This window comes from Osmerus eperlanus, chromosome 16, assembly GCF_963692335.1.
Source record: "Osmerus eperlanus chromosome 16, fOsmEpe2.1, whole genome shotgun sequence".
Taxonomy (NCBI): Eukaryota; Metazoa; Chordata; class Actinopteri; order Osmeriformes; family Osmeridae; genus Osmerus; species Osmerus eperlanus.
In genome coordinates this window covers 15,411,195-15,437,625 of record NC_085033.1, presented here as the reverse complement: position 1 = coordinate 15,437,625, position 26,431 = coordinate 15,411,195, and the positions used below count along the sequence as shown (strand labels likewise).

At 46.8% G+C, this 26,431-nt stretch overlaps 2 protein-coding genes and 9 non-coding genes across 11 annotated transcripts; 3 read left to right on the top strand and 8 right to left on the bottom strand.

The window, feature by feature from the left end:
• Positions 1 to 112: 112 nt before the first annotated feature.
• Positions 113 to 2,148, bottom strand: arpc5a (actin related protein 2/3 complex, subunit 5A). Its single transcript, XM_062482022.1, has 4 exons — positions 1,890 to 2,148; positions 1,455 to 1,527; positions 1,133 to 1,309; positions 113 to 835 (listed from the first exon to the last, which is right to left on the bottom strand). The coding sequence occupies exons 1-4, from the start codon at positions 2,027 to 2,029 to the stop codon at positions 773 to 775; spliced, it is 453 nt and encodes a 150-aa protein (XP_062338006.1). The 5' UTR covers positions 2,030 to 2,148; the 3' UTR covers positions 113 to 772.
• A 1,184-nt stretch (positions 2,149 to 3,332) lies between these two features.
• On the top strand, positions 3,333 to 3,404 carry trnad-guc (transfer RNA aspartic acid (anticodon GUC)). Its single transcript has one exon. It is a non-coding gene; the product is annotated as a tRNA-Asp (tRNA).
• Positions 3,405 to 4,372: 968 nt separating this feature from the next.
• trnad-guc (transfer RNA aspartic acid (anticodon GUC)) lies at positions 4,373 to 4,444 on the bottom strand. Its single transcript has one exon. It is a non-coding gene; the product is annotated as a tRNA-Asp (tRNA).
• A 136-nt stretch (positions 4,445 to 4,580) lies between these two features.
• On the bottom strand, positions 4,581 to 4,652 carry trnad-guc (transfer RNA aspartic acid (anticodon GUC)). The gene has a single exon. It is a non-coding gene; the product is annotated as a tRNA-Asp (tRNA).
• A 717-nt stretch (positions 4,653 to 5,369) lies between these two features.
• On the bottom strand, positions 5,370 to 5,441 carry trnad-guc (transfer RNA aspartic acid (anticodon GUC)). The gene has a single exon. It is a non-coding gene; the product is annotated as a tRNA-Asp (tRNA).
• Positions 5,442 to 6,539: 1,098 nt separating this feature from the next.
• Positions 6,540 to 6,611, bottom strand: trnad-guc (transfer RNA aspartic acid (anticodon GUC)). The gene has a single exon. It is a non-coding gene; the product is annotated as a tRNA-Asp (tRNA).
• Positions 6,612 to 6,860: 249 nt separating this feature from the next.
• Positions 6,861 to 6,932, bottom strand: trnad-guc (transfer RNA aspartic acid (anticodon GUC)). The gene has a single exon. It is a non-coding gene; the product is annotated as a tRNA-Asp (tRNA).
• A 144-nt stretch (positions 6,933 to 7,076) lies between these two features.
• On the bottom strand, positions 7,077 to 7,148 carry trnad-guc (transfer RNA aspartic acid (anticodon GUC)). Its single transcript has one exon. It is a non-coding gene; the product is annotated as a tRNA-Asp (tRNA).
• Positions 7,149 to 7,819: 671 nt separating this feature from the next.
• trnad-guc (transfer RNA aspartic acid (anticodon GUC)) lies at positions 7,820 to 7,891 on the bottom strand. The gene has a single exon. It is a non-coding gene; the product is annotated as a tRNA-Asp (tRNA).
• A 416-nt stretch (positions 7,892 to 8,307) lies between these two features.
• trnad-guc (transfer RNA aspartic acid (anticodon GUC)) lies at positions 8,308 to 8,379 on the top strand. Its single transcript has one exon. It is a non-coding gene; the product is annotated as a tRNA-Asp (tRNA).
• Positions 8,380 to 11,128: 2,749 nt separating this feature from the next.
• Positions 11,129 to 26,387, top strand: ptgs2a (prostaglandin-endoperoxide synthase 2a). Its single transcript, XM_062481612.1, is given in 16 exon segments — positions 11,129 to 11,287; positions 11,670 to 11,786; positions 12,115 to 12,258; positions 12,391 to 12,534; positions 12,944 to 13,125; positions 13,249 to 13,332; positions 13,570 to 13,597; positions 13,600 to 13,788; positions 14,048 to 14,334; positions 14,465 to 14,612; positions 15,109 to 15,515; positions 22,496 to 22,650; positions 24,359 to 24,414; positions 24,725 to 24,864; positions 25,458 to 26,019; positions 26,235 to 26,387. Coding segments are annotated over 15 exon segments (2,664 nt in total). The 5' UTR covers positions 11,129 to 11,226; the 3' UTR covers positions 25,980 to 26,019; positions 26,235 to 26,387.
• Positions 26,388 to 26,431: the final 44 nt, after the last annotated feature.

Sequence of the window (26,431 nt, the reverse complement as noted above, 5' to 3'; positions counted from 1 at the left end):
GCAGACAGGTAGAGGGGTGTGTGTGTGTGCGCACACACGTGTTTATGTACGTGTGTGTGTATGTACATGTGTGTGTACATGTGTGTGTCCTCAGAACCAGAAGCACAGCAGCCTCATTGTATGAATTCCTTTATTGCATCCAGAAAGTCATGTACAGCATATCAAAACACAAGGCTTCTATAAGGCATCTGGTGCTCCAATTCAACATGCACCCCCTCCTCAAACACCCCCTGCTTCTGGTGTGAGGCTACGAACACATCAGCTCCTTCTCACAAGCGGAACACGCACACGCACACACTCACTGGTTAATACAGAGGCTCATGCTTGTCTCATGGTTGGAGCTCGATCCTGACTAGACGTCCCCCTCCTGTGAGAGGACAGGCGGCCACGTCTCAATCCTCCCTCCACTCCTTCCCTCTCTCCCCTTTCCCTCCTGTTTAAGGCTGTTACCAACCCCTCACATCAGATATCCATCCAAGGAAGAAGGGGGGAGGGAGGGAGGGAGGGGGGGAGGTAGGGAGGGAGGGAATGAGGGAGGGGGGGAGGGGGGAGGTAGGGTATTGAGAGCAGGAGAGGAAGAAGGCCGTCTGACTGGCAGTCAGGAACAGGATTGTAGCATGTAATATGTTGCATGTACCACATAATGTGTCACCTATAACATGTAGCATATTACATGTAGCGTCTAGCGCAACATGTAGTATGTAGCATGTAGTATGTAGCGTGCGGTGGCAGGGTCCAGTGCCAGCACGGACCCTGTGGATCAGGTCCACATCTACACCGTCCTCCTGGCGGTCAGCACCCTGACGATGGAGCCCACACCTCCCACTGCGAGAGCCTGCACACACACACACACGCGTGCACGCGCACACACACAGTAAAAATGGGTCAATGTGTAAAGTTTGAGTGTGTGTGCCCCAGTGTGTGTGTATGTAGGGAGTCAGGTGGCTGAGCGGTTAGGGAATCGGGCTAGTAATCAGAAGGTTGCTGGTTCGATCCCCGGCTCTGCTAAATGACGTTGTGTCCTTGGGCAAGGCACTTCACCCTACTTGCCTCGGGGGGAATGTCCCTGTAATTACTGTAAGTCGCTCTGGATAAGAACGTCTGCTAAATGACTAAATGTAAATGTATGTACCTTCTCGTGCCACTGCAGCAGCACAGCGCTGCTGTTGTCAGAGGGCTTCTGGAAGCCTGTGTAGATGTACTTCATGAGCAGGTCCACGCCACAGCTGTCCAGACTCTGAACACCCTTCTCTATGTCACTGCTCTTAAAGCTGCTCAGCACCCTCAGCACCAGCGCCTGTGCCCGGTCCTGGGGGAGGAGACAGGGGAGGGGCTCCAAAACAGTGTTTTATCATTTCAAGTCAATAAAATATAGAATATCTATCCTGCTTTGGGTTCTACTGATCTCTACTGCTTGGTCTACTGGTCTGGTTCTACTGTAGGTTCCTGGTTACCTTGACGTTCTGGTTTTTGGTGTTGATGGGAGGATTCTTCAGCACTGCCTGTAGAGCTGCTACAAGGTTCCCTGTGCATCGGCCGTCAAGGACAACACACACACTTTGCTACGTGAAACCGCTAATGGACGGCTATGATTGACGTCAGTACACACCGCCTCTATCGCACTTTCTGCTACACTTCTACACTAATACCCTCAGTGTCGCGCTTTACTGATACGTTAAAACGGTTAAAGTGCCAATTCGAACACATGCGAATAGCAAGGCTGCAGTAAAACACAATGACAGAAGACCACGCACTCCGCGGAACGACGGTGATTGATCCGCAACACAATAACAAAACCTGCCGACGTTCTCTATCTCTTACACACACACACACACACACACACAGAGTATGTAATGTAATAGTACATATAAAGGTAACGTAAAGGATATTGTCTGATGAGCGAATCCACCTCGGCCTCATCCGGGCCGGCCTGGCTGTCTGCGCCGTCCTCATCGTCCACAAACTTGTTCTCGTCGTACTCATCAACGTCGACCTTCCGGAAGCGGTCCGACATGGTATTCTTAGACATTTTAACAAATATAATTTTCTAATGATTCACACTATAATTATGATGCCGCTTTCCCTCAAGCTTTTACAGTAATGAGACGCGCCTCTCTTCCTGTCTCCGCATCGACTGTGATTCACTTCCGCATAACTGCCCCCTGGTGGCAGAACCTTAGTACGGCAGTGATAAATGCCGTTGTATAGACAGGAGATTGCTAATAGAAAACCTTTGACACTTTTAACATTTGAAACGTGTAACCACTCATTCCAAAGCAACCGGTAGACGTCGGTGCGTTTAGTAGACAACGTTTACTTTTCGGAATGAGATCAGTACCCGTATTCCAACAGCAGATGGCGCTGAGCTTAAAAAGGGTCGCTTTCTCGTTCCAGACCTTCACGTCTCTCCTGGAGACGGACCAGGAAGTTGCTGCGTGATCTCACTACAATCACTCATGTGGAAACACCAGATAAGTAGACTACCTTATAGCAGACGCAAAATTCAACACTGATTGCTCTACAACACTAATTACATACATTACAGACGGCTAAACCTTTGGTGTGAAAGCAGTAGGTTACTGAATTAACTGTAGTCCTGCAGTACTTTGCAGTTTTTTTTGCGTACATTTACAATTTACATGAGATTGTGAACAGAACTCCATAAGCAATACAAATTGGGTACAAATGCAGCACAATCAAATAACAAACACCCACAAAAAAGAAAAAAAAGAAGAAAAGAAGTAAAATCCAAAAAAAAATTCTGAGCCCCTCTTCTTTGCGGCAGCTGATTTTTTTTTGTTTAAAATCCCTAAAACGTTTCCCTTACATTCTCAATGGTAGTGCTAAACCACTACGGATGTAATATTCTGATGGCCTCTGGTAGTTTTTTGGCGCTGTTCCGATTTTACCATAGACTCCATCCACACAGGGTTCCCAGGAGGCCAAGGTTCTCTCATAATGTTGTGTAATTAGTAATGTGCACATAATCTTGTGTAAATAATAGTGGTGTAAATAGTGATGTGAAATAATAGTAATAGTGCCTCTGACAGAGAAGACTATTGAGAGGATGGTAAGAGACATTCTGCAAAGAGAGCAGCAGCAACAAACAATGTGCAGGTTCTGCCACCTTGCCTTAAAACAAGGCCCTGATAGCCCTGACATCCACACAGAATTCCCAGGAGTGGCAGGCAAGTATGTATACTAGTTGAGCTGTGTAAAGGTGACCTCAACACCTCCTACCCCATGATTGTACTCTCACATCCCCCACTCTACTCCAGAGCAGTGCTCCCATTGGTTCTTATAGCAACATGTCACATATTGCACCCATGTGCTCCTCGTTAGTATAGTGGTGAGTATCCCCGCCTGTCACGCGGGAGACCGGGGTTCAATTCCCCGACGGGGAGAGTACATTTTTTTTATTTTATTATTATTGTGAAAGGCAATATTTAACAGTTAATACTTTATTACAGTCGTAGATCGTTTATTTTCAATTTAATTGACTTTATTTGCATAAATGACTACATGTCTGTGATCCATGCAGTCAAAACACACACACACACAGATGCAAATACACTCACAATCTGAACTGCAAAATTGCTTTGTGTGACTACATATACAACACTATTTGACCTACATTTACTGTTATTCTGTAGGTCACACTTTATATTGTAGTGTTCTTGTTGCAGCGTGATTACATAAGTATTCTGCAATAGGCAATGTTGTAGACTAAAGATTTGCAACACAATCGTTACATTATTAACACCAACTAGGAATTATTAGGTGTTGCTATTACTACATTGTTATTACATTACTGATACATAATTATCACCTTATTACTATGGGTGTCTATGGGAAAGTCGGAATAGCGCCACCAGAGGCCGTTAGAATATTAAATCCGTAGTGTTAAGGACTACCATTGAGAATGAATGGGAAAAGTTAAGGGAAGTTAAGAAGTTAAGAGTTATTCAGCTCCCGCGCGAAAGACTGGGGTTCAATTCCCCAACGGGGAAAATGCATATATATCTTTTCCATTGTAGTCTACTGGTAGTACAAAAAAAGTATTTTTTTCTATATTTCAGGGTACAATTTGTAGAAATTAATACTTGTACCTATTTATGTGCAAATCTAAAAGTGGTACGTTCCCGCAAGGGGGTTGTTAACAGTTTTGTAATTTAATCTAGATTACCGGTAGATGTACATCAGCATAACTTTCCCTTGGGGAAATCCAGCAGTGACAATCGACATAAAAAAGCAAGATTGTCTTATAAATAAGTATAATAAAATAAAAGCGATATCCTTAACCTTAAATCGCAATGTATATTTAAATTACGTTTTAAGACCTTATGCTAGTACAAAAAAAAAGGTATGTACTCTCCCCGTCGGGGAATTGAACCCCGGTCTCCCGCGTGACAGGCGGGGATACTCACCACTATACTAACGAGGAGCACATGGGTGCAACATGGGACGTGATCACCACACAACAATAATTTTCTTCTTATTAACAGCTTCAAAGCCAAGAGAATGTTCACCTGTGAGGAAAACTGAAAGAACCCAACAAAGCAGAGTTAAAAACATACAGCCTCCCCGTCGGGGAATTGAACCCCGGTCTCCCGCGTGACAGGCGGGGATACTCACCACTATACTAACGAGGATTGCATGGATGACTCAAGTGTACGGTGGCCGATGTATGCAAGCGCCCTGCAACTTAATAAAAAGCAGGCAAGTAGACAAAACACAATCAAATTAAGAAACATCTTCATTAATTTGACAACACATACACAGCATTCAGCAAACGTGCTGCAAATATAGAAATGCGCTGCAAAAAGGAAATCAAATCTGATCAAATGTATTTGTATACCCCTTTTTACACGCAAGCATGTCACAGAGGGCTTCACATATGCCCATAGAACTGCCCCTCAACCAACCTAAACCCTCAAGGAAGACAAGGAAAAACTCCCAGATGCAGATGGAAAGCATGCAAACCCCGAAAACTAATGCAGACAGAAAAACGCTGCATCCAGATTACACAACGGAAGTGCTCCAGGCCTCTAGGGGGAGCGCTAAGTGGAACATCTTGATTTTAGACCCCACGAAGCGAGAGAGAGAGCAGATGAGAGGTTTGTTTTGGAAACGTTTGGAAACGATGAGAGGTTTGTTTTGAATACTGTAAAACAGGAGGGCTAAATGTAAAAATGAATACTAACCTTTTTATGTCTCCTTTTTGCACGTCGGCCACCGTATATGTGACGTGATGAGACAATAATAATTTCTTCTTATTAACAGCTTCAAAGCCGAGAGAATTTTCACCTGTGAGGAAAACTGATAGAAAAAAACAGCAAACTTTTAACTTGCAGTTAAAAAAATACAGCCTCCCCGTCGGGGAATTGAACCCCGGTCTCCCGCGTGACAGGCGGGGATACTCACCACTATACTAACGAGGATTGCATGTGTTATGTTTTACTGCTTTTTTTTTCGAACTCGTCACACGCCCATCTTCAATGATAGCTACACGCAGCGCAGTATGAAAACCGGTTACCTGACAGGTTACACACACCTGTCAGCGGTGTCTCTCGTTGCAAACATACTTGAACTCTTACCTTGATTGTTGCTCCTAAACTGGAGGAGAAGCATGTTGTGGGGATCATAACCGATCTGAAAACCTTTACAATGCTACATAAACAACAATGTCACTACAACAATACCTATAGTAAAACTTACATATGAACTGCTATGAAACTACACAATAAATGAAGGTTACATTAATATTAGTGCTGTCAGTTTAATGCGTTATTAACAGCGTTAACGCAAACCCATTTTAACAGCGTAAATTTTTTTATTGCGCGATTAACGTTCTTTTTGGCCAAGCAAACTTTGTAGTTTTTTTCACATGCTGTTGCAGCAACTACTGACGTTAGAAAACTACAACACCACACCGGATCTAGCTAGATCGGAAACAAAACAACAGGCACGCCGCACACTTGTTTGGGCTTGCGAGCCGGCTAAAGAGTAGTAGGCTAATGTTACGTTTTGAGTGGATAGCGAGCGCGAGACGCCGAAATGGATGCCAAGATGCCAACAAAATTCTGAATGGAACATTTACTTTTAAAAAGTTGCCAAATGGTTCCATTGACAAGACCAAAGTCATCTGTGTGTTTTGTCATTGTGAACTGAGCTATCATCGCAGCACGTCCAGTCTGAAATACCACTTGATGGCCAAGCACACAGCTGATGCGAATTCTCTGCCCCCTCGTCAAAGCCAGGCGATTGCAATGTTGTTTTCAATAAAAAAAAAACATTTGCACTAAGCAATCCGATCCACTTTTCCATGTTGATAAGAAAATATATAAAAATTGATTAAAAAAATAATGGGACAAAAAGAAATCAATGGACATTTAGAATAGATAAAAATGTGCGATTAACTGTGAGTTAACTATGACATTAATGCGATTAATCGCGATGAAATATTTTAATCGTTTGACAGCACTAATTAATATTGTTCATCACAGTCATAAAGCAGTCCAGCACTTAAAAGTATATGCCTCCCCGTCGGGGAATTGAACCCCGGTCTCCCGCGTGACAGGCGGGGATACTCACCACTATACTAACGAGGAGCACATGGGTGCAACATGGGACATGAGGATTGCATGCTTTTTTCATAAATATTCAACACAGTAGTATGATTAAGGTACGAGGCTAAAAGACATTCATGCCTGTAAAACAAGATTCAATGTCTCGCTGTGCAACACTTTTACAACCTTGCTACATATCTGACTTGATAAATAAATTTGATCTGACCATGTGAGGATACATCACAACCGGAAACCAGCAAAGCTAACCTTGCAGAGTTAAAAACATACAACCTCCCCGTCGGGGAATTGAACCCCGGTCTCCCGCGTGACAGGCGGGGATACTCACCACTATACTAACGAGGATTGCATGGATGCCACATGTGACGTGATGAGACACAATAATAATTTCTTCATATTAACAGCTTCAAAACCGAGAGCGTGTTCACCTGTGAGGAAAACTGAAAGAAAACCTGCAAAGCTAACCTTGCAGAGTTAAAAACATACAGCCTCCCCGTCGGGGAATTGAACCCCGGTCTCCCGCGTGACAGGCGGGGATACTCACCACTATACTAACGAGGATTGCATGCTTAAAACCATACAGTATTTTTTACATACATGTTCAGCACTATTATGTCAACAGTTAGTATGGTCAAAGTACTAGGCTAACAGCCTTTTACGCATGTTAAACACCTTCAATGTCTCGCTGTGCAACACTTCTACAACCTTGGTACATTACTAACCATGTGAGGATACAGCACAATTAATGTGCTGTATCCTATTACACTGTTACTAATTACATTAGTAACAGTGTAATAATATGACTTCGAAAATTCCGTCAGACCAACGCAAATGTGCTTCAAGGTCAAACGAAAATAGCAAATCAAATAAAAGTTAAACTACAATTCTAAATATCGCAAGAATGCGATTTATATGATGGCTTATATACAATACAACAACCAGAAGAAAAAAAAAGTATACTGCGGTTGTAACGGTATAGCCAAATCTCTCCCGGAAGACACATTTCTACCGTTGCACTGTATATACCGTCATACCGCCCAGCCCTAGTGTAGTAATATGACTTAGTAACAGTGTAGTAGTAATATGACTTAGTAACAGTGTAGTAGTAATATGACTTAGTAACAGTGTAGTAGCTATATAAAAATGTAACACTGTGTCACAAAGGAGTAATAGATCACAAACCAAACATTCATTTCTCGTAGTTGTCTCCTGGGTTTAAAAAGGTTAGCAGTCTCCCCGTCGGGGAATTGAACCCCGGTCTCCCGCGTGACAGGCGGGGATACTCACCACTATACTAACGAGGATTGCATGTGAAATGTTCAAAAATGTACTGTTACAAACATTTCTTTAGGTTTTAGGAGTGTTATCTACAAAATATACACCCACAACAGTTTTAAATTGTATTTTTCTGGCAAGACATTCTAATCTAGTAGCTGACTGATGTGAAGGATGGGTATGCTTCAAGTCTGTGTGATCTAAAACTACGTCTAGTCATTCATAACATCTTACAATGTATGACTTGAGACAGAGGACTTAACTTATGACTTCAGACATTCATCTGACACAGTAAATGTTGTTGTACTAGAAATACAGGAGCCAGGTCAATTTTACTCATTGGCTGTTTTAGGTAAACAGCGACCCCTTGTGGTTCTAGTGTCAAGGGACACTAGGGTTATGTTGTACCTTGAAAAAAAAAGAACTGAAAAAAGACTGTATGCAATCCTCGTTAGTATAGTGGTGAGTATCCCCGCCTGTCACGCGGGAGACCGGGGTTCAATTCCCCGACGGGGAGGTATTTACCTTTTAAACCCTTCTGAGTTGTCTTTTCTGGTTTCCGGTTTTGCTGTGTCCTCACATGGTCAGATACAGTATGTACAAAGTTTGTACAAGTCTTGCACAGCGAGACATCGAAGCTGTTTAACATGCGTGAATGTCTGTTAGCCTTGTATGTTAACCATACTACTGTGTTGACATAATAATGCTGAACATGTAGGTATGCATACTTTTTTTTGTGTACAAGTATATTTATTTGAATATAGTCTTGGCCAAAGGTACTGACAGTGACATACATTTTGTGTTTGCAAAGTTTGCTGCTTCAGTTGTTGTGGTGTTGATTCACATTGTTACTGAATTATGTTGCAAAGTGATCAGATGGTTCTTAAATAAAAGCTTAATTGGCCCCCCCAAAAAATACAATAGTTCTAGCCAGGTGAAATCACTCTTTCATTCTGATTGGATTTTAAGAGCAGGCTGACTGCTGTAAAAGAGGGGACTATATGAATATATTGAACATTTTCGCCACAAAAAATTATGGAAACCTATGAAATGTGCATTATTGTTCTCCAGTATTCCATAGAAACGTGAAAACATGTTCCTCAAATACTGAACCAGCAAACTTTGCAAAACACAATGTGTCACTGCCAAAACTTATGGCCACGAATGTACAATTTAAGTTAGGGATATGGCTTTTATTTAATTTTACTTATATATCAGATAATCGTCATCAGGTCTACATGCACACGGAAAGCCTTGGTCTGTGTACGGACAAAAAGGCTAAAAAGTGTCAAATGGCTAAAAAGTGTCAAATGGCTTTGTGTTCTTGAACCAGGACGATATGGTAACATTGCGTACAAATCTGTTTTCTCACATAGTTTCAGCCGTAATAATGTCTTGTATCGTGTCACGCACGGACTGTTCTGTCCACAGTAACTGCCACACCGGGGTCACCGGTGAAGTGAAGTCAGGCATGTGCTATTAAACTACCAACTCTGTTCAAACCTAAACTGTAAAACGTTTTAAACACATTTTCACAAAAAAGATACAAACGTAAGCAAAACTGTTGGACATAGACTAGTGACCCACTACATACACACGCACTCATGCCCAACACATGGTACCGCGTGGCTACCGCGTGGCATCTCTGCGAAGCCTTTGGCCTGTGTTAGCTACAGTTAACCAAGTGCGAACAACATGACTGACATAAATTATAACCTTACATATTATAGTTAATTTGACATTATTAAAAGCTAATTATATTAAGTTATCAAAAGCAACAGCTTCAGAAAGGCATATTTGCTAATCGGGCTTTAAAACACATCCACGAGCTAGCTAATCCTCATGGTTGCTTTTAGGCTTTTGTATTGAGCGGAAACCAGTTAGCTAGCCAGTTTATGAAGTTTTTTTTATATCTCTGAAAACGAATACATTCACAAATACGCATAGCTAACAACTTTAAGCATTTGAAAGACGTTTACCTTCATTCAGGTTACTAAAGCTATTAGCATTTCAAGGTATCTTCGTCCTCAACCTCATCTTCGGCGTTGAAGTGGCGGTTGTTTTTAACTGTGTTAAAATGGATGGATACTGGTAGGTCTGCAGGTCTCAATAAGCGACATGAAGCACAACCAATTAACTGCTTACCTGCGGTCTGGCTCTTCCAATCAACAGTTACCTACCAGTTCTATTACGGGCATGGACACGATACAACAAAGTTATTTAGATTAGATGATCGCTCCCAATCAGACCAAGGTATTAAACCTGCACTGTTATTGGGCGGTAGGCATATATGTCAATGTTTGGTCGTGAGGTGGCGCTCACCTACAATTAATTATCCACGAAACATCATCATTTTCGAGGCTGCATGTGTCCATCTCATCAGATGTTGAGAAATTCCTCACAGGCTACACACGCGTGTAGTAGCCTCACAGGCTACACACGCGGACCATATCAACACACCCTGTCGTTTCCTCTGGAGGTTAATTGCGGATGATGAAGATGATGATGCGTCAGGACATGGGCTAGATCATGATTTGTGTATATAAACACAAATTAAGCCTAAGTAAAGCAAAACTGTCAAATTGATGCCTTTAAAACTCCCCATGGCGAAATATTTGTCGATAAATGGCTTAGGCTTAGCCTAGACAACAAGAGAGACAGACGAGTCATAAAGACTGACATGAGAAAGCTGTATTAGAATTGACTGAAGTAGCCTAGGCTAAATAGGCTAAATAGCTTACTGATAACAGATCAATCAAACTAGGAAGGCTATTACTATAGGTAATAGGCCTATAGGTATATTTACTATATATAGGCATATCCGTCCACTGGTTACAGATTTCATTGTAGTTATTTAGCCTATCGATAACAACCATATAAGAATGACAGTTTAGTTAGGTTCTGAGTTAGTCCTGAAATTACGTCTGCTGCTGCTTCCAACTCTAGGCTTGTCTACAACTAGGCTATAGGCAGATTTTCATGAGATCTCGGCTTTTTCCCTAAAAATGATGCCCGATTATTAGGCTAGTGAACTCCATACTTGCCGCAAGTCTACAATTTACTTATAAGACTATATCTTTAGAGACGTTGTGATTTTCTATTAATTCTAGCAGTTATTGGCGCTGTGACAAAATACTAAACATTTCAGTAAGTTTCCAGTAGACATCATGAGTGAATGCAGAAGAATTTTCTAAACAAGTGTTGAGCAAATGGTTCCCATGTGCGTAACACTTTTTTCCTTTTCACTCAGCCTACAGGCTATATAAACGGGAGAAGGCGCTGAACAGTTCAGATTCATCTGGACAGAGAACGGGACAGCGACCTGACGCCCAACGAGACACAACTTAAAAGCCTGATTTCGGCAATGAAAAAAGTCGCGTGCATTATTTTGCTCTTCAATTTAGGGTTATATTTCTGTGAAGGAGGTGTGTATATTCACTTAAACTGCGAAAAATACTATTTTTTTAACGCATCATGCGATTTCCTTTTAATAGCCTACAGCTCAAACTCACCGTGATATCCTAGAGATACCTAACTCTATATTGGAACTTTATCGCTCCAATTGATCTCATCTCGGAGTTTTTTGAAACCCTAAATGATCGCTTTGATCGGCAAAGTCTTTCTGAATGAGACCCCTCTGTGGTAAACAGCTGGATTCTAAATGACACCTGTGTTCCAAACCGTTCGGTTGTCTTGAATCGTTCGATACTGAAACGATTTCATTCAGGGTGGTAGAGTAGCCAAATGTAGATTACATGTATTGAATTGTTATTAAAAATCTAACCTCTCCGGACCTGTGCGATGCAGCGGACCCGTGCTGCGCCCAGCCATGCCAGAACAGAGGCTTCTGCACCTCGCGAGGATTCACCGACTACGAATGCGACTGCACGAGAACCGGCTACTACGGACGCAACTGCTCATCGCGTAAGTCCACCAATCAAACATCCGTCTTTACCCGAAAACTGTCTAAACCCTATTCAGGTATAGCTCAGTGGTAGTCATTGACTGTAGACAAAGGTTCAAATCCCCCCTGTGCCTCGGTATAGATAAAACGATCTGCTAAGTGAGAGTGTCATTATGAGCCCAGCTGTAGTGAATGTTCTGTGCTGGTCTCTCCAGCTGTAGTGAATGTCCTGTGCTGGTCTCTCCAGCTGTAGTGAATGTCCTGTGCTGGTCTCTCCAGCTGTAGTGAATGTCCTGTGCTGGTCTCTCCAGCTGTAGTGAATGTCCTGTCTCTGGTGTGTCTCCCCAGCTGAGCTGCTGACCTGGCTGAGGACCCTGCTGAAGCCCAGTCCCAACACCATGCACCACATCCTCACTCACTACAAGCCTGTCTGGGACTTCATCAACAGGGCCTCCTTCATCCGCGACGCCATCATGAGCTACGTCCTGACCTGTGAGTATCTGGAGGTGGCTTCCTCCTGAACACTGCTCCATCACCTGCTCCGTCAGCACCACCCATGTCTGCTGCTGACTCATGCTGCTGCTCATCCTCAAGACTGGTACTGACTGTCCTCTCCTCCTCCAGCTCGCTCTCACCTGGTGGACAGCCCCCCCACCTATAACGCAGACTATGGTTACTTGAGTTGGGAGTCGTACTCTAACCTGAGCTACTACACCCGCACCCTGCCTCCTGTGCCTCACGACTGCCCCACACCCATGGGCACTGCAGGTGAGCCCCCTGCACCTCCATCCACCTACCCCTCCACACCTTCATCACTCCTCTATCCCTCTAGCAATCTATCCATCATTCCTTCTACCATGAAACTAAATCTGATGGAACGGTTCTGTTTTGTTCTCATGTTTTGAGCTCTGAGAGTTCTCCCAAGCCTGAGACTAGCGACAGAAGCATTTCAGCTCCAGGAAACACTGTCACCTTTTATTACCACATATTTATGCGTCAAAGGAACAGCTTTTCGGTGCCGTAACTAAACCAGTTCTTATAACAGCTAGTTGTTGTTGTGACTGAGTCAAAGGACCCTAGTTACGACCCCGGCAACACCGCTGAGCGAACGCGACACCCCTCCTGACCTCGGCAGGAATGTTTCCACTCTTCTCACCCTGGTTCTCGGTTCCCACAGGGAGGAAGGTTCTCCCGGAGGCTAAAGATGTGGTGGAACGTGTTCTGCTCAGGAGGAAGTTCACTCCAGACCCTCAGGGCTCCAACCTCATGTTCGCGTTCTTCGCCCAACATTTCACTCATCAGTTCTTCAAGACGGACTTCAAGAAGGGGCCGGGCTTTACCAAGGCTGGGGGCCACGGGGTGAGGCCCTCCGCCACACACACACACACACACACTTCTGTGTTTGTTCATTTACTTTTTTGTTTGTTGTGCATTTGTTTATTATTTATTTTACACTAACTTGTGCGTGTGTGTGTGTTTTAGGTGGACCTGCATCACATCTATGGAGACACTCTGGAGAGACAGCACAAACTCAGACTGTTAAAGGACGGGAAACTGAAATACCAGGTGAGCTGCTACACACACACGCGCACACACACGCACACACACACACTCACACACACTCACACACACTCACACACACTCACACGCACACACACGCACACACACACACACACACACACCACACACACAAACACCACACACACACAAACACATCCACACATGCACCACACACTCACACACACGTGTCATACATACACATGCACACAAACCTCTGACCCATGTGTGTGTGTGTGTGTCCAGGTGCTGGAGGGAGGGGTGTACCCCCCCACAGTCCCCCCCATGTGCCAGAAGAGCACCAATTCGCTGTCGGCCACGAGGTGTTCGGATTGGTTCCTGGCCTGATGATGTACGCCACGCTGTGGCTGAGGGAACACAACCGTGTGTGTGACATCATGAGGGCGGAGCATTCAGACTGGGATGACGAGAGGCTCTTCCAGACCTCCAGACTCATCCTGACTGGTCAGTCGCTGCTCCGCGTGTGAAGCCCATAGGTCATGATGTGTGTTGCCGACGGCAACGGGGAGAACCGTGAATGGCTCGTCTCGGTCAGTTTTAACAAGAATGTTCTTTACCTCTCCTCCCCTCCCCACTTCTCTTCTCTCCTCCCCTCTCTTCCCCTCCCCCCCCCTCTCTTCCCCTCCCCCCCCCCGCCCCTCTCCTCCCCTCTCTTCCCCTCCCCCCCCCCTCTCTCCTCCCCTCTCTCCTCCCCCCCATCCAGGCCAGACCATTAAGATCGTGATAGAGGACTACGTCCAGCAGCTAAGTGGGTATAACTTCCAGCTGAGGTTTGACCCAGAGCTGCTGTTCACCCAGAGGTTCCAGTACCAGAACCGGATCTCTGCAGAGTTCAACACCCTGTACCACTGGCACCCTCTGATGCCTGTGGACTTCAGGATCCAGGAGCAGACCTACTCATACCAGCAGTTTGTGTTCAACACCACCCTGGTGCCCCTGCACGGCATCACCGGCCTGGTGGAGGCCTTCACCAACCAGGTGGCAGGACGGGTACGCACAGGGGCATGATGGGAAGTGTAGTCCTGGGGGAGGATGTGTAGTGTAGTCCTGGGTATTGAGGATGATGATTGGTTTATCAATCTGGGTTTGATGCTAACGGGGGATTGTGATTGGCTCCCAGGTGTCGGGAGGGCGTAACGTTCCTCCCAGCATGGTGGGCGTGGCCAGCAAGGCTCTGGAGCATGGCAGAGAGATGAGGTACCAGTCCCTCAACGCCTACAGGAGGCGCTTCAACATGCGGCCCTACTCCTCCTTCACTGACCTCACCGGTAAGACCCCCTCACACAGGATCATTACTACACCTGTTACTATTATTATCACTTAACATTAACCTAAGACACACACACACACCATCGTTAACCTGACCGTGACACGACAGAAGATCAGTAGCATGCTAGACATCCCGCTAGCTGGCAGATATAACCCATATCTGAGTAACTACGGAGAGGATGGAGAGGAAAAGGAGGGAGAGAGGGGCTCTCAGTAATTCTTTAATTAGAGTGTTCACCTGTAATCGTAAACCCAATATGGATCAATGGATAGACACAATACACATACACACAGTTTATCTGACGACAAAATGTCTGGACAAAAACTTTGAACTGTGTTTGCGTGTGTGTTCTTGTATTCTGACTCAGAGCTGGTGGGGGAACCACAATACTTGTATGGACACGTGTGTGTTTATGTGTGTGTGTGTTTTCCAGAGGAGATGTAAATGTATAACCCTGCATTTTCACTCCTAACCTTTCCTTGTGGTTGCCGTAGGTGACAGCGAGCTGGCGTCCGAGCTGGAGAATCTCTATGGCGACGTGGAGGGGGTGGAGCTCTACCCCGGCCTGCTGGTGGAGAGGCCACGCCCCGGGGCGGTGTTTGGGGAGACCATCGTGGAGATGGGCGCCCCCTTCTCCCTGAAAGGCCTCATGGGTAATCCCATCTGCTCGCCCGAGTACTGGAAGCCCAGCACCTTCGGCGGCCATGTTGGCTTCTCCCTCGTGAACTCGGCCTCCCTGGAGAAGCTGGTGTGTGGGAACATCAGGGGTCCTTGCCCACGGGTGTCTTTCCGGGTGCCTGAGAGGCCGAGGCAGGCTGAGGCGTCCCTCCTGGACGCTGGCAGGACCCAGGGGGTCAGCATCACCCCGACGCTGGCCATGAAAGATCCCAGCTCAGAACTGTGACCAGGCAGGAAGTAGTTACACACAGGTTACACACTTGTGTCTGTAACCAAGGAGACCATTTACAACTGATGATAAGCGGCATTAATTGGTCATAACTGAACAGAGATAGCTAACTTAAACAAGCAAATAACAACTGATCAGATATGTATTTATTGTGATGGTTTATTAGTTATTTTGTAATAGTTATCCAGCTATTTTTAATTGAACTGTTAAAACTTGACTAATGAGAAGAGAGTGAGTGAAAGAGATAGAGACAGAGAGAGTGAGTTAGAGTGAGAGACAGAGAGTGTGTGTGAGAAATACAGAGAGAGAGGTGGTCGTCTGACTAAAACCACTACTCTTTCCTGGACCAGTATGGGGTCGGCTGTAGCTCAGTGGTAGAGCAGGCAACTGCAGATCAAGACGGTAGTCGCTTTAGATTAAACCTCTGCCAAACAAACAAGTAAATATTATAATTTCTGACTAAAAGCAGAATCTTGACTCTCAGCGGGTCTGTCTATCTAAAGATGCTTTTATCTTCTAACAAGTGTTACCTGAATGTTGTCACTGTTTTTATTTATGAAGTCCCAACACTGTGTAGCTCAACATGGGCCAGGGTGCTCTAAATAGTGTAATGATTGAATCTTTACACTTTAAATGTAGAGCTGGACACTTACATATTGTTTAGCATTTTAATATTAGACTATTTATTTTTATTTATTTTATTCTTTTTAAAATGAAGATCTGTATATGTTTATTGTATGCACCTTCTTGCCACAGTAAATTCCATGTTTGTGTAAACTTACATGGCAATAAAACCACTCTACTCTGGTAGACCTGTAGGTTTTTAGACTGGAGGAGGGATGGATGTTATGATAGCTCTCTGCCATCACCTGATCATTTGTATCAATGCATTCTCAGCCAAAGAGCTTTCTGCGTGGAACCATACCTCCAAAGATGAATGTTTACATGATTTAATAAATATTAAATAATCATACTGAAATTGTTTTGATTGATTTATTTAGTGTGGCTGAACCGAAGTAATACTTTACTCTACCCTGCTCTTCTAAGCTCTGCTCTACTTGACTCTACTCTATTCTACTGTACTCTATTCTACTATACTATACTGTACTCTATTCTACAATACTGTACTGTACTGTACTCTACTCTACTCTACAATACTATACTGTAGTCTAGGAGAGGGGAGGTGAGGGGGAGGTGAGGGGGAGGAGAGGGGAGGTGAGGGGGATGAGAGGGAAGGTGAGGGGGAGGAGAGGGGAGGGGAGGTGAGGGGGAGGAGAGGGGAGGGGGATGAGAGGGAAGGTGAGGGGGAGGAGAGGGGAGGTGAGGGGGATGAGAGGGAAGGTGAGGGGGAGGAGAGGGGAGGGGAGGTGAGGGGGAGGAGGGGGGAGGTGAGGGGGAGGAGAGGGGAAGAGAGGGGAGGAGAGGGGAGGAGAGGTGAGGTGAGGGGGAGGAGAGGGGAGGTGAGGGGGAGGAGGGGGGAGGGGGAGGAGAGGGGAAGAGAGGGGAGGTTTCGGTCTTTCCTGAGTCAACAGCCTGGTGCCAGGCAGAGATGTGGGAACACACTCTGATGACGCCTGCTAGGCGTGTGTGAGTTTATGTGTGTGTGTGGGTGGGCGGAAAGGGTGTGTGTGTAAGTGTGGGTGGGTGATGAGGGTGTGTGTACGTGTGGGTGATGAGGGTGTGTGTGTGTGTGGGTGGGTGATGAGGGTGTGTGTATGTGTGGGTGGGTGATGAGGGTGTGTGTGTGTATGTGGGTGGGTGATGAGGGTGTGTGTATGTGTGGGTGGGTGATGAGGGTGTGTGTGGTCAGAGATGGTAAAAGTACACACATCCCTCACTCAAGTACAGATACTCATGTTTAAAAAGACTGGTAAAAGTTGCAGTTCTGAGATCAGATTTTTTTCACTCAAGTTAAAGTAAAGAAGTGTAGCCATTACTACTACCTGTGTTAGTGTTCTTTCAAAAAAGGTTGGGGGCGGTTAGGGTGTGAGTGTGGTAACTTAAGTTGAAGTAAAGAAGTATGGGCTCTGACAAATACTTAAGTAAAAAGTAGCCATTACCTATTTTAGTGGCATGCTGGTAATAGAACTCGCATCATATTAATAAAAAAAGACAGTATAGACATGCAGAGCATTCGCCAGGAATCCTTTTTGACACGAGGATCGTGGGGAGGAAAGGGGGATGCAGTCATGTGTTTCTGTGCTGCTGTTTCAGCTCCTCTGGGAACGCTGCCCCAACTGTGGAACTGGTATTACAGAGAAAAGGAAGATCAACATTCACTGGAATGTGAACTAAAAACACAGGAGAGAGAGAGGAGGAGAGGAGAGAGAGGAGGAGAGAAGAGAGAGGAAGAGAGAGGGAGGAAGAGAGGAGTGAGTGTGCATACATGAGGATGTACATATAAGTGTGTGTGTATATATATATATATGAGTGTGTGTATATGTGAGTGTTTATATGAGTAGTGTGTATATGTGAGTGTTTATATGAGTAGTGTGTATATGTGAGTGTTTATATGAGTAGTGTGTATATGTGAGTGTTTATATGAGTAGTGTGTATATGTGAGTGTTTATATGAGTAGTGTGTATATGTGAGTGTGTATATGAGTGCGTTGACTGTGTTTACGTGAGTGTGGGTGTATGGCTGACGTCTGACTTCCTGTCAGTCCTGACAATACAGGCCTCATGTGCCAGTTTATTACCATAACATTCCCCCAGGTAACCAGGTACACACCGAGAAACATGTGTGTGTGTGAGAGAGACAGACGTTGAAACCAAACACACACACACACAAAATGACTTCAACAGGTGACAGAGCTAGTCACAGCACGACAGCATGCTGTGACTGAACTCAGTCAGGGAGGGACAGGTAGCTGAAACACCTGTCACACACCTGGGAGGCACCTGGTGAACTAATGTGTGTGTGTGTATCTGTCTACCTGTGTGTCTGTCTGTGTGTCTACCTGTGTGTCTACCTGTCTGTCTACCTGTGTGTCTACCTGTGTGTGTGTCTGTGTGTCTACCTGTGTGTCTACCTGTCTGTCTACCTGTGTGTCTACCTGTGTGTCTACCTGTGTGTCTACCTGTGTGTGTGTCTGTCTGTGTGTGTGTGTGTCTGTCTGTCTACCTGTGTGTCTACCTGTGTGTCTACCTGTGTGTGTGTCTGTCTGTGTGTGTGTGTGTCTGTCTGTCTACCTGTGTGTCTACCTGTGTGTCTACCTGTGTGTCTACCTGTGTGTCTACCTGTGTGTGTGTCTGTCTGTGTGTGTGTGTGTCTGTCTGTCTACCTGTGTGTCTACCTGTGTGTCTACCTGTGTGTGTGTCTGTCTGTGTGTGTGTGTGTCTGTCTGTCTACCTGTGTGTCTACCTGTGTGTCTACCTGTGTGTGTGTCTACCTGTGTGTGTGTGTGTCTGTCTGTCTACCTGTGTGTCTACCTGTGTGTCTACCTGTGTGTCTACCTGTGTGTGTGTCTACCTGTGTGTGTGTCTACCTGTGTGTGTGTGTGTCTGTCTGTCTACCTGTGTGTCTACCTGTGTGTGTGTCTACCTGTGTGTGTGTGTGTCTGTCTGTCTACCTGTGTGTCTACCTGTGTGTGTGTCTACCTGTGTGTGTGTGTGTCTGTCTGTCTACCTGTGTGTCTACCTGTGTGTGTGTCTACCTGTGTGTGTGTGTGTCTGTCTACCTGTGTGTGTGTCTACCTGTGTGTGTGTCTACCTGTGTGTCTACCTGTGTGTGTGTGTGTCTGTCTACCTGTGTGTGTGTCTACCTGTGTGTGTGTCTACCTGTGTGTCTACCTGTGTGTGTGTGTGTGTGTCTGTCTACCTGTGTGTGTGTGTCTACCTGTGTGTGTGTGTCTGTCTACCTGTGTGTGTGGGAAATCAAATGCGTTCTCGCTGACCAAGTCACCATCCGATGCATTCTCGATAAAAGGGGCGGATCAAGAACATTTCTGGTTATTTTTGGTGCTCTTGGTGACTTGTGATCTTTGGAACCATACTTGGGAAATGAAAGATGACGTCAAACGAGTTCGCAAGAACTGAAAAAACGTGGATTGAAAAACAGCCAATGATCCTGGTGGTAAAGAGGATCACAATACGTATGATGTTTTTTCCTGTTTGTTTCTGGTTCAAAACAGAGTTAATGATGGAGGAGGAAATAAATAAACCGAAATGTAAGCTAACCGTTCATACAAATGAATACAAATTCATTTCAAGCAGGAACGTCACTTGTTCCAAGATCTGCGTTTATTTCCTCTGTGATGCATTCCTGGATGGTGATGTCACAAAGGAAGATTCCGGTTATACACCCAGACAAAAGTCTAGAAGATTCTTTGTTGACGTTGTTGAGAAATTCACACACTCCCAGAAAAGCCATTTAATTCCTTCTGTTCCTGTTCATCATGTCCTGTCCCAAGAGAAACCATGCCAGTCTCGTCAACCTGTGACAGCCTTGTATTAGTGTTCTCTCTGTGACGCAACATCTCTGGCCCAGACAGAAACCTTCCCACCACCCCACCCTGGAGCTCTGCTTTCTAGTAACTGAGATCGGCGTCTCTTACCAGGAACCACAGAGACAGAGTTGGGTTAGCCCAGGTATGACAACGGGCTTGAAGAGATCTCAGCCAACCCAGACCAGAACAGTTCTTGTGGTTTTAAGTAATCAGGTAATCTGGTCTGGTCTGGTTTAGTGTGGTCTGGTGTGGTTTAGTGTGGTCTGGTCTGGTGTGGTTTAGTGTGGTCTGGTCTGGTGTGGTTTAGTGTGGTCTGGTCTGGTGTGGTTTAGTGTGGTCTGGTCTGGTGTGGTTTAGTGTGGTCTGGTCTGGTGTGGTTTAGTGTGGTCTGGTCTGGTCTGGTGTGGTTTAGTGTGGTCTGGTCTGGTGTGGTTTAGTGTGGTCTGGTCTGGTGTGGTTTAGTGTGGTCTGGTCTGGTGTGGTTTAGTGTGGTCTGGTCTGGTCTGGTGTGGTGTGGTTTAGTGTGGTCTGGTCTGGTGTGGTTTAGTGTGGTCTGGTCTGGTGTGGTTTAGTGTGGTCTGGTCTGGTCTGGTGTGGTTTAGTGTGGTCTGGTCTGGTCTGGTGTGGTTTAGTGTGGTCTGGTCTGAATCAGAATCAGCTTTACTACTCATGTAGGAATGGCAATGAATTTACTGCGGCAGGAAGGTGCATACGATAAACATATAAGAATCTTAAATAGAAAAAGTACAACAGTACAATTGGTTCTCTCAACAAGGAGCTTGTGCTCTTCCTATGCAGACACACAGAGCATGTTCAGACAGGTCCTCAGTGCTCGACAATAACGATGGCCCGATGGCCCGGGGCCAGTAAAAAGTAACGTCGGGACAGTTAAACTAGCAACTCACTGGCCCGATCGGGCCACTGCAAAGCATTGATTGAAAAATAAAATGGCATTGTAAAACTGAACATCCTGCATGTTTTGCTATCTGCTAAATACATAATTAACTTTGCAGTTCGTGGGGCGCAACGTTGGCCAATCAAGAGATGAGTGATGAGTGGTTGTCAAATTGTAATTCTCTAATCTCCAGGATGTGTTTAATAAATGGTTAAACATGTTAACAGAATAACTTAATTTATATGTCTTTGGTTTTGTGGGGTGAAGGAGAGGGGGATGAGAAGAGGAGGGAGGGGTGAAGGAGAGGGGGATGAGGAGGAGGAGGGAGGGGTGAAGGAGAGGGGGATGAGGAGGAGGGAGGGGTGTAGGAGAGGGGGATGAGGAGGAGGGAGGGGTGAAGGAGAGGGGGATGAGAAGAGGAGGGAGGGGTGTAGGAGAGGGGGATGAGAAGAGGAGGGAGGGGTGAAGGAGAGGGGGATGAGAAGAGGAGGGAGGGGTGTAGGAGAGGGGGATGAGAAGAGGAGGGAGGGGTGAAGGAGAGGGGGATGAGGAGGAGGGAGGGGTGTAGGAGAGGGGGATGAGAAGAGGAGGGAGGGTTGTAGGAGAGGGGGATGAGAAGAGGAGGGAGGGGTGTAGGAGAGGGGGATGAGAAGAGGAGGGAGGGGTGTAGGAAATAAGGGAGTCTTCTTCTCAAGTTATAAATCAAGCAGACCCCTGGGGGCCCCGTGTTGAAAGCTGGAACATTCCTGGTCTGTGTATGATGCCTGGGCGGACTGGACCATGAGGTCAGAGACAGGGGGGTTTATCATTTCCTGTTTCCACTGTGCAGAGAAGATCTCTCTTCAGTAACACCTCCATTACCAAACATCTCTCTCTCTCTACCTCTCTCTCACCCTCCCCCCTCCTCTCTCTCTCTGTGAAGATGTTGAGGCAGTCATGAAAACAGAGAGTGAGATTTCCTCTAACGACTGCGTGTTTCTACTTGAATCACCAGACTTTCTTCTATTACGCAAGAATAATGGTTTAGTAAGTGCTGCTTAAACCGGTTAGGTGGTGAGGCAGGGAGAGACGGAAGGGAGGGAGGGGGAGGGTGAGTGTAGGAGGGGAGGGAGGGGGGGGCGGAGTCAGGAGGGGTAGGGGGAGTGTAGGAGGGGAGGGAGTCAGTAGGGGTAGGAGGGGGAGGGGGAGTGTAGGAGGGGAGGGAGGGGGGGAAGTCAGGAGGGGTAGGAGGGGGAGGGGGAGTGTAGGAGGGGAGGGAGGGGGGGGAGTCAGGAGGGGTAGGGGGGGAGTGTAGGAGGGGAGGGAGGAAAAGGGAGGTAAGGGGCAGAGAAGAAAAAAAAACACTTAGAAAACATGAAGGTAGAATCTAGAAGATTCTGTGTTAAATGTTAAATAATAAACTCGCACACTTCCAGAGGAGGCCTTGAGACAGACTCATGAGAAATGTCTGGGAGCTAGTTGGCTGACTGCTAATCCTATTATGGATTATGATTGGACGTCACAATATGACGAGTCTAAGAGTAATAATGATGACGATGATGAAGATTAGACTCTCCTGGCCTCCAGTCCTAACCTCCCTCAGCGGGTCACTTCCCCTCACCAAGCCACCGGACAGACGGACAGACTTGACAGCATAGACCAGAAACAGTTAGACAAACAGACAGTTACAAAGACAGACAGGCTGACCACAAACACAGACCACTAACAGACAGACCAGAAGCAGACACACCAGGGACAGACTGGTTGCAGACTGGTAGCAGACGTTCTCCAGACAAACAACCTCACAGGTAAGATCAGTCTCCTACATCTTCCTTCATGTTGTCTCATGTTCAACTGACCCAGATCAAATCAGCACCTTAATATACACTGTGTTTTGGGCAAATAGTACACACAACCTATACAATCCCATTTGAATGGTTTATTTCCTTACCTGCATGCTCTCAGCCCCAAAGTAACCACATCTTAGCCACCATGCATGGTGCAACAATCATAATATCTCAGCTGCATTGAAGAACAGTGGAGAAATGCAGAGATGAAGTGAGTTCTATTTTATGTGGAGTGTAGCTTGTAGCCAGGGCAGGTGTGACAGGTACTTTAGATACTGGGACGTGTTACTAGAAAGCTACTCAGTACCGTCTATACTGCCGTCTGTGCACACACACACTCAGTCAGATTAGGCTGATGTACAGGGCTGAGAGGACAGGACAAAAAAACTGACAGAGCGAGCTATAGAGAGAGAGAAAGAGAGCGGGGGGGTGTAACAGTGAGGATTATAGAGGTTTATATGACTGACGTGGTTGGTTCTGAGACAGGCTTCATCACCAAACACACACACTCAGCACACACACACACTCAGCACACACACTCAGCACACACACACACTCAGCACACACACACACACACACAGCACACACACACACACACTCAGCACACACACACACTCAGCACACACACACACACAGCACACACACACTCAGCACACACACACACACACTCAGCACACACATCACACACACACTCAGCACACACACACTCAGCACACACACACACACATAGCGCACACACACACACATAGCGCACACACACACAGCGCACACACACACACATAGCGCACACACACACACACAGCACACACACACACATAGCGCACACACACACACATAGCGCACACACACACACATAGCGCACACACACACACACACATAGCGCACACACACACACACAGCACACACACACACACAGCACACACACACATAGCGCACACACACACATAGCGCACACACACACACATAGCGCACACACACACACTTAGCGCACACACACACTTGGCACACACACACACACAGCGCACACACACACACACTTAGCGCACACACACACAAACAAACACAGCACTGACATGATATTGTCAAACACAAACACCCACTACAATCCTAGGAAAGGGCCTGTGCAAGATGCAGTTCCTATGCAGGCATCCATGTAGGTCATGTGACTGTACTGCAGCATTAGTGTCAGGGTTAGGGAGCAGGGCCAGGTAGTTATTAGTGAATATTAAGGCCAGTTCTCACAACATCCAACAAACATTTCTAACATTCTAATGTGGACTGTTGGGTTTAAAATGTTTGGTAAGATAACTTATTTTAAAAATCCCAACAAATACAAACAGGGATTTCACACCAAACGAACCCAACACAGCCACTGTTGACTGAAGGAGCGTCTCAGTGTGATCTGGATTGTATACATGATATTTAGACGACTGTGGAAGATTTGAGAAGATGAATGCCTCCGAGACGTTCCTCGAGGTACATTAGTACACCACAACACAGGGAGTGGAGTGTTTTGGTCCTGACCTCGTTCCTCGAGGTACATTAGTACACCACGACACAGGGAGTGGAGTGTGTTTTGGTCCTGACCTCGTTCCTCGAGGTACATTAGTACACCACGACGCACGCAGTGGAGTGTGTTTTGGTCCTGACCTCGTTTCTGTTCTTGAAGGTCCAAGATGTCCGGCAGTCCCACCCATGAGCAGGAGGCGTCTGGAGTGAAGACAGGTATGTGTGTGCCAGGCCTGGGAGTCAGGTGGTTGAGCGGTTAGGGAATCGGGCTAGTAATCAGAAGGTTGCCAGTTCGATTCTGGCCATGACGTTATGTTGTTGTGGCCAAGGCACTTCACCCTTCTTGCCTCTGGGGAATTTCCCTGTACTTACTTTAAGTCGCCCTGGATAAGAGCGTCTGCTAAATTACTAAATGTAAATGTGTGTGTGTGGGGGGGTTTATAAGAATACAGTTAATGATTGTTTTAATGGTGTTTATGTCTGTGTGTCTTTCTGTGTGTGTGTGTGTGTGTGTGTGTGAGTGCAGGCCCTAAGGGAGTGATAAACGACTGGCGCAGGTTCAAGCTGGACAGTGTGGACCAGACGCTTCCCCCCAGTAAGAGAGAGCTGCTCAGGCAGATGTCCAGCCCCCAGACCGACGAGCTCAAGGACAAACTCAACCGCAAGGTACTGGACCGCATCTCAACTACATCACACCAAACACATGAGTTAGCACAGCGCACAGCCCACAGCCCACAGCCTCCATCTCCTCTCCTCTAACCCTCCCCCTCCTCTCCTCCCCCCCTCCTCCTCTCCTCCCCTTCCTCTCCCCCTCCTCTCCTCTCCCCCTCCTCCCCTCCCCTCCCCTCCCCTCCCCCCTCCTCTCCTCTCCTCTCCCCCCTCCTCTCCTCTCCTCTCCCCCCTCCTCTCCTCCTCCTCTCTCCCCTCCTCTCCTCTCCCCTCCCCCCCCTCCTCTCCTCTCCTCTCCCCTCCCCCCCTCCTCTCCTCTCCTCTCCCCCTCCTCTCCTCTCCCCTCCCCCCCTCCTCTCCTCTCCCCCCTCCTCTCCTCCTCCTCTCTCCCCTCCTCTCCTCTCCCCTCCCCCCCCTCCTCTCCTCTCCTCTCCCCTCCCCCCCTCCTCTCCTCTCCTCTCCCCCTCCTCTCCTCTCCCCTCCCCCCCTCCTCTCCTCTCCTCTCCCCCTCCTCTCCCCTCCCCCCCCCTTCTCTCCCCCTCCTCTCCTCTCCCCTCACCTCCTCCCCCCCCCTCCCCTCCTCCCCCCAGATGAGTGCTCAGGAGTATGAGTTGATCCAGGAGGAAGACGAGCACTGCTTGCGTCGCTACAGGAAGCAGTGCATGCAGGACATGCACGAGCGGCTCAGCTTCGGGCCCAAGTTCGACACGGTCCACGAGCTGGAGAGCGGCGACGCCTTCCTGGAGGTGATCGAGAAGGAGCACCGCCTCACCCTGGTCATCGTCCAGATCTACGCCGACGGCGTCCCAGGCTGCGAGGAGCTCAACTCCTGCCTGGACTGCCTGGCCACAGAGTACCCCAGCGTCAAGTTCTGCCGCATCACGGCTGTTGCCACGGGCGCCGGCGAGCGTTTCCCTGAAGACGTGCTGCCCACCCTGCTGGTGTACAAGGCCGGGGAGTTGCTAGGCAACTTCGTGGCGGTGACGAAGCACCTGCACGAGGAGTTCTTCGCCACGGACGTGGAGGCCTTCCTGAACGAGTACGGCCTGCTGCCAGACAAGGAGCTCACCTGCCCCGACGAGGAGGAGGGGGGTGGGGCCCAGGTCGAGTAGGACACACACATGCTAAGTACAGCCACACACACACCGCTAAGTACAGCCACACACACACCACTAAGTACAGCCACACACACACCGCTAAGTACAGCCACACACACACCACTAAGTACAGCCACACACACACTGCTAAGTACAGCCACACACACACCGCTAAGTACAGCCACACACACACCACTAAGTACAGCCACACACACACTGCTAAGTACAGCCACACACACACCGAGTAGGACACACACACGCTAAGTACAGCCACACACACACGCTAAGTACAGCCACACACGCACCGAGTAGTCACAGGCACAAGAGCAAACAGATAGTATGCAAACACATGCTAAGCAGTCAATTAAACACACACACATGCATGCTGAATAGTAACACACACACACGCTGAGTAGTAACACACACATAGTACAGCCAGTGTTGTGACCACTGCCACACACAGGACC

Bases quoted from the DNA above. Each gene is read 5' to 3' on its own strand.
- arpc5a (XM_062482022.1), bottom strand. From the start codon at position 2,029: ATGTCTAAGAATACCATGTCGGACCGCTTCCGGAAGGTCGACGTTGAT. The intron at 1,528-1,889 runs ATATCCTTTACG...CGGCCGATGCAC, and splicing joins GTGGATTCGCTCATCAGACA to AGGGAACCTTGTAGCAGCTC. The intron at 836-1,132 runs GTACATACATTT...GTGTGTGTGCAG, and splicing joins TGCTGCAGTGGCACGAGAAG to GCTCTCGCAGTGGGAGGTGT.